The sequence below is a fragment of the Ostrea edulis genome, chromosome 5 (assembly GCF_947568905.1).
Source record: "Ostrea edulis chromosome 5, xbOstEdul1.1, whole genome shotgun sequence".
Classification (NCBI taxonomy): Eukaryota; Metazoa; Mollusca; class Bivalvia; order Ostreida; family Ostreidae; genus Ostrea; species Ostrea edulis.
Window position 1 is genome coordinate 58619706 of NC_079168.1, and position 14172 is coordinate 58633877.

Sequence of the window (14172 nt, forward strand, 5' to 3'; positions counted from 1 at the left end):
TTTTTGCATAGTTAAAAAATATAGAAAATTTCCAAAAATATGATATATAAAACATATATATTACGTCCGTAGTTTCAAAGATTTATAGACACTCCTTTTGCGTAGCCCTGTTTTTACGCGCTATCGGTCATATTGACCGATACGGTAGAGAAAGGGTTAATGTGGAAATATACTTGTGAGAAATAAATGCAAACAAATTCCTTTCAATATTAGCAGAACCACACTAAATCATATCAAAATGCGAATTGGATAGTTGAAAAAATGCCGTCAGTTACAGTTTGTATTGCTTTAAGTTCCCTGGATTCAGGTTTAGATCAGACTGGGGGTGGGGATTTTTTTTAACATCGCCAGTAACTTTTGATTGATGAGTGATAGAGCTCTCATAATCGATATATATATGCATTCCCTGTGACAAGACCTTTCAGATTTTGACCTTGTGACCTTGACTTTTGCTAATGAACTATGTAAGGTAGGGTTTACGGTTTCTTATATGAAAGAAATTTCATCTCATGCAATGAACTTTGGTCTTGTTGAGTTTTACCCAATTTTTAAAACCTTTACAGGTCTGCTCATAACTTTTGAATAGTGAATGATATTATATATCGTTGATATTTCACATACGCGATTGCATTCCTTTTTGCAAGACTTTTCCTTTTGGTACTAAAGATTTTGATGTTGTAATCTGTATATCCTCTAAACTGTTTACGGATTCTATGTGTTGTGTACAGATTTCTTATGGAGAGACCTTATATTTCATACGATTTTTTTTTTTAACTTTGTAACCATGCATCATGTTTATGTCGTGACCCTTTGGGACTAGACTGGAACCACAATATGAGGTAAAAAAAAATCATGGAAGTAGTTGAACAACAGCAAGGCCAAGGTGATTCGAACATGTAAGCAATGTGCTTTTTGTGTTACCCCCCCCCCCCCCCCCCCCCCCCCCCCACACACACACCCTTACCACTAGTCATGTTCATTGCGAGATAACCAATCAATTTAATTTTCGAAATTATGGCTTAGGATGGACCAAAAATATTTCATAAAGGAGTGATTGACCAAAAAAGTTGCAAAAGGCCCGGGGTTAACGTTCTTGCAAAGGGGTGCTGTTTCCTGTCCTCAAGCACCTGTGATGTGACCGCTCTATATAACACATATAAACTTGCGCGAAGGAAAAATAGAAACCAATAGAGAAATATTAGTAGAATATCATTCATGTACCATACAGAAAGTAAATACAATCAAGAAATAACAAATCCAAAAGAAAAGTGAATGAAAGAGTTGGACTTATCCGTGAATTATGGGGTTGTCTTCGGGTTTAATACTACATTCACATCAAAACTTCCCGTTTCGAATTCGTTGGTGAAAGTGCTTGGCGCAACAAATGTTGTTTAAACGATAAAATCTTGTTTTGTATATTGTAAATATAAAATCGATAATAAATATGATGAAACGAAAAATTAACGATGGCAGAAGCCCCCAGAACTCTGATCAAAAGAGACCGAGGAGTCAAGCTGGTTATATCGGGGACCCAAGGCTGGTCCCACGTGTGAGACAGGTAAAGGTTTCATGGTTTTGGGAAACGTTTATTGATCACGAGGGAAGAAGCACACTAATCAGTTTAATGGATAGCGAATTTATCTATATATAATAATATGTCTGACGGCGTGTCCGTGTTGGAGGACGAAGCAAAAAGTATCGGCATTAGTCAGGTTGGGAACACTTCCCCTATAGCGAGATATTCTCGCAAAAACGCGATTATCCCTCTATAGCGAGAGCAAACATATCCCGTACAACCGAGAAAAACACCTGTGGAATACAACTCTTCGTGTTTCAAGTGAAAAGAGGAAAAAGTGCTAAAATATCTGATACTTCTGCAGAGTTCTTGAAATTTCTTTTGAAGTGTCAGACATTTGGTCTGACACTGTTAGAAATAGTGTCAGCCGAAACAAAATTTTGTCAGTCCAGATAAAAATGCATCGCTTTTGAGGTTTTCATAAATTTATTTAAAATCAACTACATGTGTAATTGTATTCAATCTCCATCTCGGCTATAAGTTCATAAATTATCTTTTCGTACCCTTTCTCATCTTCCCTACACTCTGAATGAATCTTCCTCACTTTCACTATCAGAGTCACTTTCTTGCTCTATTTCTCTCTCACCCTCCACTTCTCTCTCATCCTCCATTTTTCTCTCTATCCTGTCTATTCCTCTCACTTCTTTCTCATCTTCCTCTGCAATCGTTGTAACTACTTTTTCTCTCACTTTTGCCCGGGTGTAGCTGGTCTTTCGTCAGTTTCGACGTTGAGCAGATTGTGTCACCAAGCAGTAGGTAAAACTGCTGCAAACAAAAGCCATTGTCTCCCAGATTGCCAGGCGGAGATACAATCGGTTTATCTTCTCGTAGTTCCTCACAACTGATTCCTCACGTTTACGTTTCAATGTGTTGCTAGATTTAGCATCGGTTTGAAAATTTATGAGCCACATGGCTGCCATTTTCCCCCGGTAAAAATGGACTTCGATCCCGATCTTATATCGGCCATCAGGACCGACAATTAAGTAACTTGTGTCGGACATTTACTACTTTTATCGGATAATCCGACAATACCGACACTTTTCAAGAACTCTGCTTCTGTAAATTTATATTAATCAAAACAAAAACACTCAGGATGTGCATTGGGTTTCAGCCTCCTTCCCTCTTATGCAGCACATGATTGATATGAATTTTTTGACTGTTGTAAATTTTATAGAAACAATTCATGTCATGCTGAGTGTGTGTCACACTTCTTCAGCATTGCACGGAATTTTGCGCCATATTTTCAATAAATTCACTGAAAACACCTGTTTAGGCCATCATTAAAATTTTGTTTGTTTGATGTACTCCGACCCACATTTTTCAAGTTGGGTAGGTAGGTCGGTATTATTTTTTTTTGAATGTCATGAAAATTAGATTTACAAATTTTCTGATGTTTTCATTAAACACATAACACTGCCATTCATTTTGTACACATTGTATACAATACAGGGTTCGAAATTACCTCATGTCCGTAAGTCCGAGAATAATAAAAAACGTGTCGGACTAGTAAACTCTCTGTAGCACTAGTCCGTACGGACTAGTGAAAATCCGGAAATCAATTTTGAATTGGTTAAGATTTCAGCAAGATTTATCTGAGTCTCATAGATGTTTGAACTTATGGTCGATTACCTGCATGGTTAAGTGTTTGTGTGACTATAACACATGGAGTGCGTTTGAGACCGTCGTTCTTTCGAACGAGCACAAATTCCTGCCGATTCTGAACTCCCGAGTACGCATCATGAGAACGGGTTCGAGGTGCAAGAACTGCAAGTAGTGAGATCTAAGAACAAGCACGTTTGTGCGCACATGTTCTCATCATTCGCGACTCTAACACAGGAGTTCGAAACACTATAGGCTTGGTCATTAGTGATAAAATTTCGAACTCCTGTGACTCTAAGCACTGAGCATGAAAACAACGGGAACATCAATCTCGAACGCACTTGAGGATGTTTATAAAAGGATTAAATCTAAGGTTACTGTATGCTTCTGAAGATCTTGAATGCAAAATAAAGTATGGTGGTCTTTTTCTTCTGTAGGTGTAAGAAACTGAATTGCTTGCAACTGTGATGTGTTTGATTTCATTAAATACTATTGAATAAAATGAAGATCATTTAATATGATATACTTGTTTGCCCAACTATCTATTTTGTATTGCTTTACATATGAGTTATGAGATTGATCACTGTTCGTTATATTCACCTTTCATACTGGACGGACTAGTGAAATGCTTTGCGGACTAGTGAACATCAATAGTGACTAGTCCGTACAGACTAGTGCTTGAGAAAGTTAATTTCAAACCCTGTAATACACATAAATCTTCCAATGTCTCGTGGGATTTTCTCAGGACGTTTTGTATTCGTCATGGATGAGGACCTCTATAGTTGTTAATAAATAAATTAACACCCCTTTTTATTACCACCGATCGATTCTTCTATTTGTGGTTTGACATTCATAATACTAATCACTGAAACACTTTAATGTGATCCATGAATTCCATGGGAATTGCATGATGACGACAATTTACAAAAAGTTTTAATATTGCTGAATATAATTTTAATGCCGACTTCTCTGCATCATTCCATTTGTTGTGATAATCATGTTCCATTCGTGTGTCTCAGTTTAAGGGTGTACTTTCGTCGTGGTACTTTTACCGCGAGTGAGTCTCCATACTTTTCAAAGTCGTAACTATGGGGATGCGTGTGTTTTATTTCGTATGCACAAAGAACATTAATATCTGTTTTTATTTGTAAGTAATGTTAATAAACTAACAAAAATTAATTAAAACATGACAATTTTTTACTTATTTTCTCATTTTACGACATTCGTGATGACGTTACGATTGTAAACAAACTCGAGCTCGAAGACGTACACTGTACGATGTCGCATTTAGTCTATTCTAAAGCAGTCCAGAAACATACATGAGCGATTCGTTAGAAGTAAAACGGCAGTTATAGATCAGTCTGAATCTGATATTCTCACAAGTGAGTGGCAGACAAAGAAAATTACAGACAAGCAGACACAACCACGCACATGGTGACACACTATGTACAGTACTGTACTTAGTGTCAGACGAGAGGGGGGAATGGAAGGATGTTAGCGATGTAGTACCTGAATCAGAGGCTGCTGATATAGTATTGAATGAATATGTAAGTTTTTCAATATTTTTTTTATGAAAATAAAATCTACAAACTATGTAGATCTGTACCTAAATTGATCTGCGATCTTCCCGATCCCGCCTAGTCGGTCATGAGGGAATCTCGCTCCTAACGTTCAATGTATCATTATTGAAGCATCATTTTGATTAAAAAGCGTAATCTATATCATTGTTTTAAAAAATCGCCAAAGTATACAGCGAATTTAATTCATTAAAAAGAGTTCAAAGGGAAAAGGGGGGGTTCTCCAATCTACAGAATTATGGCGCACCATTCGTGTACAAATTAGTTAAAACTTTTGGGGGGGGGGGGGGGGGGGGGGGGGGGCTACTAGATCGAAAATTGCTTCTAATCAGTTCTGGAAAATTAAAATTATTATTTTATCAAAATTTTATTTTAATTATTCCTTCAAAGTGTAATTGTCAAAAGGTTTTAATAGTCCTAATGTTAAAATTTGTTTATAGGGTATTGAAAATGCACATTTAAAAAAAATCCTGATTAGAATTTTAGCATATATTTCATAAACAGTCATTTATGCATTAACAAATTCACATATAACATTTTGCCTAAGAAATTCTTTTAGAGTAACAATTTGTTGGGCAAGGCATTAAAACATAATCCCTGGCTAGACAAAGAAGTTGGTATATTAGCAGTCTGGTGGTAAATCAAATAGTATATTCTGTTCTATTGTTAAGAATTTACAGTATTGATAGAAATTGAGTTCCAATGTTTGCTTTTTAGCTACATCCATTTGGTAACCACAGTGAGAGGGATGAGTTGTGCTATCATCATATGAAGAACCATACCAGGAAGTGCAGATTTCTTCCTCATGGCCACATGGAAGTTGACTGTTAAAACTAGTTTCTGGATAATAACTCAAGTACTTTGCATTCTATTCAAACCAAATTTGGACATATGAATACATACAAAGACGGGAAGATGCCTATCATTGGGGTCAAAAGGTCAAAGATCAAGGTCACAGTGCATGGAAATTAGAAAATGCTGATGCGGGAGCATATGTTTTACACATTCTGTAGTTATAAATGAATTAGTATTGTATATATGCATATATTATTTATGTTTTCTGATTATTTATCATATAATGAAATAAATATATAGAATTTGTAAATATGAATTGAAAAATACACATTTTATAACAAATCGTATATTGTTATTGTTTAGAATGTATGTCAGTGTAAGAAGGGGGTGGGGACACAAAATGGTTCAAATCTTTGTTCCAATGCACACTACCCCACACATTTTTTTCATTTAAATTAAGCAAAAATATGATTCAAATCTACATTAGTAATTTCAGAAAAAGTTTGATACAGATATTTTCCCTAGGTTGAATTTTTTGATGAAATAGGTCTTCAAATTTGTGTGATATTTTATACAATTATGTTAATACTTGATTTTTTGTAGAATTGGTGATATATTTTATGTAAAAGTTATTGAAATAATTAATCATGCTTAATTTTCATAAAATAAAAGAAAGCCAATTAAGATTATTCTGTCCTTAATATTTGTTTTATAGTGTGTTTCTTGTGAAAATTGGTGATTTTCATGAAAAATTAAGTTTCAGCAAAGGGGCAACTTTGAGGGGATAAAGATGTATCAGTTAAAATGGTTTATCAAAAAAGTTTGATACTTCTGAAAAAATTCAAACCAGGAGAGAACATCCTTAAGAGTAAAAGTGCCTTTCACTTATTTTAAAAATTGTCATAACATGTAAATAATCCCATATCAAAATAATATGTGTGCTTTTTCAGAAATGTGGACCATCAATTTGAACACGGACTCCGACACTCGTGGTCCGCCATAATTTTGGTGCGCTATCCCACGTGATTTTTTATTTTTAAAAGTAACATGGCTTTCAAACTTTTGTCCACAAATACGATCAGGCCTCGACAGGGGAGTTCATATTTTCTTGCTTCATTTTGTTGGTAGATAATATAGTAATTTAGTGATTCCCACAGCAGCTTCAAAAGGGCAGGGAAATTTAGTACCTCAGACAGGGGCAGAAGGGAACCCTCGCTTGGTTCGAGACATAAAACACCACGTCCTCACAAGTCGTTTTGTGATTTGGAATTGTATTTTGTTCATGAAAATGCTCAATGCACTCTTCAAAAAGTTGTACAATTATAAAACAAAGTAACAAATCACATAAATGAAATAATTCTTTTTAATCTGTTACCATGGAAACAGCCCGGTGGGTAGTAATTTTATATGGTTTCTTAAATGTTTATGGTCCAAATATTATGTTTAAAGTGAAATTTTTCTGACATAGACCTTGTAAAACTGCTCAATATGCATTCTTTGTTGCCATGGCAACCAATTTAAAGTATTAAAGATATAAAAAAAATGCTGTTTTTTTGTGTTTTAAAATAAAAAAATTCTACCAACTAGTATTAAAAATTATCTTATAGATAATACTTCTTAAAAAAAATTCTACCAGCTTTTTACCCCATAAGTTTTTATAACACTGGTATTTCCGTTTGTACAAAGATCCTGTAAATGTAAAACATCACACAATTAAGCTCATCTGGTCAAAAAATGACACGGGCGATTTTTTAAAAAGTCAATTTTCAAAAGATAAATTCCTACTGAACATACTGATATGCAACATGACTTTGTTTACTACATGTCAAAATATCGCAAACCTTACCTAAGTTATTTGTTACTGAAAAACGTCATTTTAAAGTTTAATTGAAGCTGTGCGATATTTCAGGAATTTCTGTGCATTGCTTTGAAATATTGCACAGAGTCAGTTGACACCGGAATCATGGTTAATTGATATGGATTAATTTATATTCTACCCGTATGTATTTAAATTTTATTTTTATACGGTAAAATAGTCTTGTCACACGATCTCTGCGAAATTGAGTTGTCTCTCTTGTTTATCTGAATTACATATCGCTAATTATAGATTACTATTATAGCGATTGTGAGTGTATCCTAGGATCTGATTTTAATTAGATTGGGTTCACTTAAGTCGTTTACCGATTCTAAGCAGTTCACCGTAAAAGCAAAACGATATTAATGCATATATATAGTGATGAAAAGAAAACGTTCACCTTTTTTTCAAATTGTAAAACTTATCACAATATTCAGATCTTGTGCCAGTTTTCAGTAAACGATTGCATGTCAGAATTAGCCTCAGAAAGAGCTATTTTCCTCATATAAATCCATTGTAAACGTATCTGGAATAGAAATAAGATTTTAATATTTTTTAAATGAATATCCTACATATATTTGATCGTTCATATAGAAAAGTTTTTGAAAAGTTCCCAGATTAACAAATGGTCAGTATCAAGATGAAAGTAGAACCAAAAGACATCCAAAGGACATTTTGATAACGAAAATTTCGTAAAACAACTAGTCCAAAAAAAAAAATTGGCATAAGGTTTAAAACTAATTCGAAGAATGTCTACTTTTCGGGGAAAAAATGATCGGTTCGAGGCAAATTTCATGGGGCGGTTGGAGTACATCAAACAAATCAATTTTTATTTAAGCCTTATGGTAATGTTTATTTCTCGCTAAAGAGGGATAATCACGTTTTAGCGAAAAGATCTCGCCACAGGGGAAGTGTTCCCAACCTGCTTGTAACTATAGTATTAATAGCTGATATCCATAATAGGACAAAAAATATCCCGAAGTTAGCACATAACGTGTGAGGACAGAGCTCTATCAAAGCATCCTAATTTTAGAAAGTTGATCCTCCTATTCATTGAACTTGGGAAATTTAACGCAATATTGATGTAAACAATGCATTGTGATGTCATATTCAGCGTCGGTGTTTAGCAAATTTACAAACATAAGGAGACATGAGACAATCGTTTTAATCGAGGAGTGATTATATATGATTAAGAAAATATGATTTACATGTTTATACGGATTTTATGTAAGGCCAATTCAACTTAATTAGTAGATTATCATCCAGGGTCACCAAAAAGTATGGGGCGGGTGGGAGGATTTTATTTTTTTATTTTTATTTTCTGAGAAAAATATTAATGACAAAGTAGTGCATCATTTAATGCCAGATGGATATATGCTTATTTCACAGACTAATTCCAGGTTAAGCTTTAATTTCAAACACGGAAAGATATCAAACTTCTTTAAGATATGAAGCACATTAATCCTTTCCTTTCATTTACACCTGTAAGAAGGTGGGAAATTAAGGAAACCATAGTATGATCTATTTTCTTCGCGTGGCTTTTCATGTTGCTATACCGGAAATGTAAACAAGAAGTGTAAATACCGGAGTCGGACATGAAAATTTTCCGGAAATCGCAAGCTCCGCAAAATAAAAAAATTCTGGGCGGGTCGATTTTTTAGGGGCAGGCGGGGATGATAATCTATCAATTAAGTTGAATTGGTCTAACATCTCAGAACGACATGAACTAGGGTAGACGAGATTTAGAATGGAGAAATACATGTACATGCGCTTGTATTCCAATCGACCAAAATGTTCAAGTTCCATAGGTATTTAATTTTTCATTAGTTTTCTATATTTTCCTTTAAAACATGTATATACGTGTTACCTATAGGGAGAGCTCTGCTCTCATGACCCTTTGCCCTCTATAATGATGTACTGACACTGGTGATGTTCCGATTCTCATCTTGAGGTATTTGTTGATGTATGTAAGTCATGTTTTATCTGTAATCAGTGGGGATCACCACATCCTTAGTATTATTTTGAAGGATTTCCAAAGTATTAACAACTGAAAATTACTCACTGTAAGATCTCAGAAGTGTTAAATAAATGAATGTGTAAGACTGTTGGATAACAAATGGCAAAAACTACAAATCTGTATGAAATGTCAGAGGCTTTGTAAAAATAAATATATATATACCACTGGAGTCGGTAGTTTGATCTGTAAAGGTCTACAATGTAAACAACAACTACTGAGCGTAGAGAGTCAAGTGACGGGAATGCAATGTGATTTCTGCACTGATGCTTTATTTAGTCAAAAACAACAGCCCACGATATAATTAAAATCAGTCGATATGTCCCACCTGATTCCTGGAAACCCCCCTTTAAATTGTCAAAATTGACCTTAAAATCCAATATAGGTAGAAGAAAACAGAAAGAATCAATCCCCATGAGGTTCGTGATGTCATCAGCAATTTCAGAAAAAAAGCTAAATTTCTTTTTCAATGAACAATGACTTTATATGTTTATATATGTTTTGAATAGATGTAAAACAATTGTATTATGCCATTCTTAGATTTACAGAACACAGTTTGTCTATTAATGACAATTGTTTAAATGACACTTGAATATATATGGATTCTCTAGCATTCAAATAGATTTATCAAGAAATGTGCAGAATTGTACAAATGAAATAGAATTACCTTCAAAATTCTATATATTTTGCTGAGTACATTGCAATTCACTATACTGAATTCATTTTAGAGCAGATATAGTTTTAGTAAGTGTTGTATTCTGGAAACTTGATTTTTACTTTCAGAAATTCTGAAAATTCACTAGTTTCTGAGGGGTTTACACTCTGAGCACCCATCAGGACTTTGCACTGGACCCTTTAGGGGCCTAATGCAGCCCCTAACTGCTTGTATTAATTCGCATGCACATTATTAGCTCCTTATTACACCCCAGGTCCTTTATTGCAAAAACTGAATGCCATGAATTTTATTTCAATTAGCACAGTGTACACAATCTAATCTAAAATAGATAAATATAATCTTGAACAATGAAGTTTTGAAGATATTTTATACACTGAAATTTTTCACATTTCAGTACTTGGATGCTCAGAAGTCCAAAAATGTTAATCTGAAATCTATGGCTGAAGATCTCCAGAGACAATATGGGTTAGTATAAGAAAACCTATTAAAATATATTACAATCAATGTATTGGTGAGTATAAGGAAACCTAAAAAATATATTACAATCAATGTAGTGGAGCACACTCTAATTTTCTGTTTTATGTGTAAATGTTTCTACTATTATATCCATTGTCAGTTTTAAATGTTAAGGTATTCCATGTATAATGAAAGGATAATGAACAATTTTGAAGGATTTGGGTTTGAAATTCATGCCTGAGTATTGAATGTCTATAAGATGAATTGAACTGTATGTAGGGATGCCCCAATTACTTTTGTAGATGAATTGATGCAACACTTGATGTATACACATAATTTGTTATCATAAAATGAAGACAGCAGATACTAACTACTGTATATCACCTTTATTTTGCACAATGATGTTTTTAATTGCGAGATACATCTTTCACGAATCATTGTATATTGCTTAAGTTTTCTATATGTAGGAGTTTGTTCGTGAAAACTAAGTTTTTGCGAATGACTAGTGTAACAAAAGTATGCGTAAATAATGATCTTGCAAATAAAATGCGATATACAGTATGCATAATTATTGGAAATGGAATATTCTCTAATTAGTGTTGTCTCTGCGATACATTATGTATTACTGAATGGAACTATTTCCTACAATTTCTAATTGGTTCAAATGATCAATGTTTCCGAATCAGGATCCATCGTAGAAGTCCCCATTTCTGTGCAATGATAACATTAACCAACTTTTACTGCATGTAAATGGAAGCTAAAGAAATATGCTTCAGGACTTATTTGCAGATTTCTGCTTTAAATTCTGAGTTTTGGACAGGGAAACGGCCTTTATATAATTTCATTTTGTGTTTATAAAGAAGAACTAAAATCATAACACTACTTGTAAACATTTGCTATGATTCATTACATCTTTTTGTTTTCAGAGAATATGGGAGGAAGAAGAAAAATGCTTTTTATAAGTCTGTAGAAAAAGGTACTTAACTTTTTATGTAGAGGTGTCTTGTTGATGTGGGCAATGGTGTTTTCAATTAATGGGATCAATCTGCAGGGATAAACATTAACTTTTTATCTCACTTGCCCTTTGGGCAAGTAAACTCGAACTTTCACTTGTCCGAATGAAAAACTTAGCTGTCCAAATTTTTTTAGACTCTAATCAACCATCAACTATCAACCAGTGATTTTAATTAGCTCTCTCTCTCTGTCAACAGGTGAATAGCTAAGTTTTCATTTCTTTAGAATAGTTTTTCCTGTTTCGAGTTTTCCCTTTTTCCTCAGTGTAAGATGTTTTACTTGTGAATCATACCATACAAGTTGCATTATTGTAGTTGAATTAAATTAATTAAAAATGTCATTGACAGTGATAGATAAGAAATTTACAATGGTCATTGTAGGAAAATAAATTTTTTCACCGAAAACAAATGAACAGGGATATAATTTTGATGCATGCATTTGATTCAAATGTTCAATGTATTATTACAATTAAAAAGTTTTGAAAGTGTAACAAATCAGGTTTTATTCAATAACTCAATGAAATATTCATGGATGCTAGAATTCTGTAAATTATATTACCGGTGAGGAAATGCAAAGTACGAGCAATAGCGGGTGTAGCGCTGCAGGCATTTCTGAAACATGATACATGTCATACTGCTGTCGGTGTCAGTTAAACCTAATAATTATACCCCCCGAACGAAGTTCTGGGGGGTATATAGGAATCACTCTGTCTGTCTGTCTGTCCGTCTGTCCGTCCGTCCGTCCGTCTGTCCGTCTGTCTGTCTGTGCAGATTCGTGTCCGGGCCATAACTTCTTTGTTCTTTGACTTAGGCATACCATATTTGGCACACAGGTAGATCACCATGAGACGATGTGTCATGTACCTTCATGACCTCTATATGACCTTGACCCTTGACCTCAAGGTCAAAATTAAAGGTTTTTTTTACAATGGATTCGTGTCCGGGCCATAACTTCTTTGTTCTTTGACATAGGCATACCATATTTGACACATGAGTGTATCACCAGGAGATGATGTGTCATGTACCTTCATCACCTCCATATGACCTTGACCTCAAGGTCAAAATTAAAGGTTTTTTACAATGGATTCGTGTCCGGGCCATAACTTCTTTGTTCTTTGACATAGGCATACCATATTTGACACATGAGTGTATCACCAGGAGACGATGTGTCATGTACCTTCATGACCTCCATATGACCTTGACCTCAAGGTCAAAATTAAAGGTTTTTACAATGGATTCATGTCCGGGCCATGACTTCTTTGTTCTTTGACATAGGCATATCATATTTGACACATGAGTGTATCACCATGAGACGATGTGTCGAGTACCTTCATGACCTGTATATGACCTTGAACTTTGACCTCAAGGTCAAAATTGATTATAGGGTTTTGACATAGTCATACCATAAGACATGGGTGTATCACCATGAGACTATGTGTCATGTACATTCATGACCTCTTTATGACCTTGACCTTTGATCTCAAGGTGAAAATTATAGGTTTATGCCATGGATTTGTGTTTGGACTATATCTTCCATTTTCTTCTACAAATGCATACCATATTTTTACACTCAGGAAAGAGGTAATTTATACCTATTAACAACACCCTTTGGGAGATTGGGGTAAGCGGGGGGTATTCTTAGTGAGCGTTGCTCACAGTACATCTTGTTACAATTGTTACACCGCCTGAATCTCACATTTTCTTTTTAATTTGGATATATTTTAGGTCACCAGATTTACTTAGTTGACCTATTGCAATTGGTTGTCGTGCGACGTGCGTCGTGCGTTAACAATTGAACATTTTTAACTTCTTCTTGATAACTTCTATTCCATTTCTTTTAAAATTTGATATGAAGCATCTTTGGGACAAGGGGGGGACATAAATTGTAAATTTCATGATTGCTGCACCCCTAGGGCCCTAAGGGCAGGGCAAAAACTTCCGAAAATTTTCAAAAATCTTCTCCTCAAGAACCTCACATGTGTAAGATAAACTAAATGTATAGTGATGTAGAACAGGAAGGCCTCTACCAAAATTGTAAATTTCATGATCCCCAGGGTAGGGGTTCTGACCCCAGAGTGGGGCTAAACTTACTATATAGTGTTCATGTGTAAAACACTTAAATTACATCTTCTTTAGTGTTATTATACCCCCCGAACGAAGTTCTGGGGGGTATGTAGGAATCACTCTGTCTGTCTGTCTGTCTGTCCGTCTGTCTGTCTGCAGATTCGTGTCCGGGCCATAACTTCTTTGTTCTTTGACTTTGGCATACCATATTTGGCACACAGGTGGGTCACAATGAGACAATGTGTCAAGTACCTTCATGACCTCTATATGACCTTGACCTCAAGGTCAAAATTAAAGGTTGTTTACAATGGATTTGTGTCCGGGCCATAACTTCTTTGTTCTTTGACATAGGCATACCATATTTGACATAGGAGTGTATCACCATGAGACGATATGTTGGGTACCTTCATGACCTCTATATGACCTTGAACTTTGACCTCAAGGTCAAAATTGATTATAGGGTTTTGACATTGTCATACCATAAGACATGGGTGTATCACCATGAGACTATGTGTCATGTACATTCATGACCTTTATGACCTTGACC

The 14172-nt window shown here is 34.8% G+C and overlaps 1 protein-coding gene across 1 annotated transcript in view; it reads left to right on the plus strand.

The window, feature by feature from the left end:
- The first annotated feature begins 1328 nt into the window (after positions 1–1328).
- LOC125650503 (nuclear valosin-containing protein-like) overlaps positions 1329–14172 on the plus strand; it is a 76395-nt gene continuing 63551 nt past the window's right edge. The window contains exons 1-3 of the mRNA XM_048878868.2: positions 1329–1558; positions 10487–10557; positions 11475–11524. Of these exons, the coding sequence (XP_048734825.1) occupies positions 1445–1558; positions 10487–10557; positions 11475–11524 (235 nt within the window). The 5' untranslated portion in view covers positions 1329–1444. The remainder of the gene's footprint in view (positions 1559–10486; positions 10558–11474; positions 11525–14172) is intronic.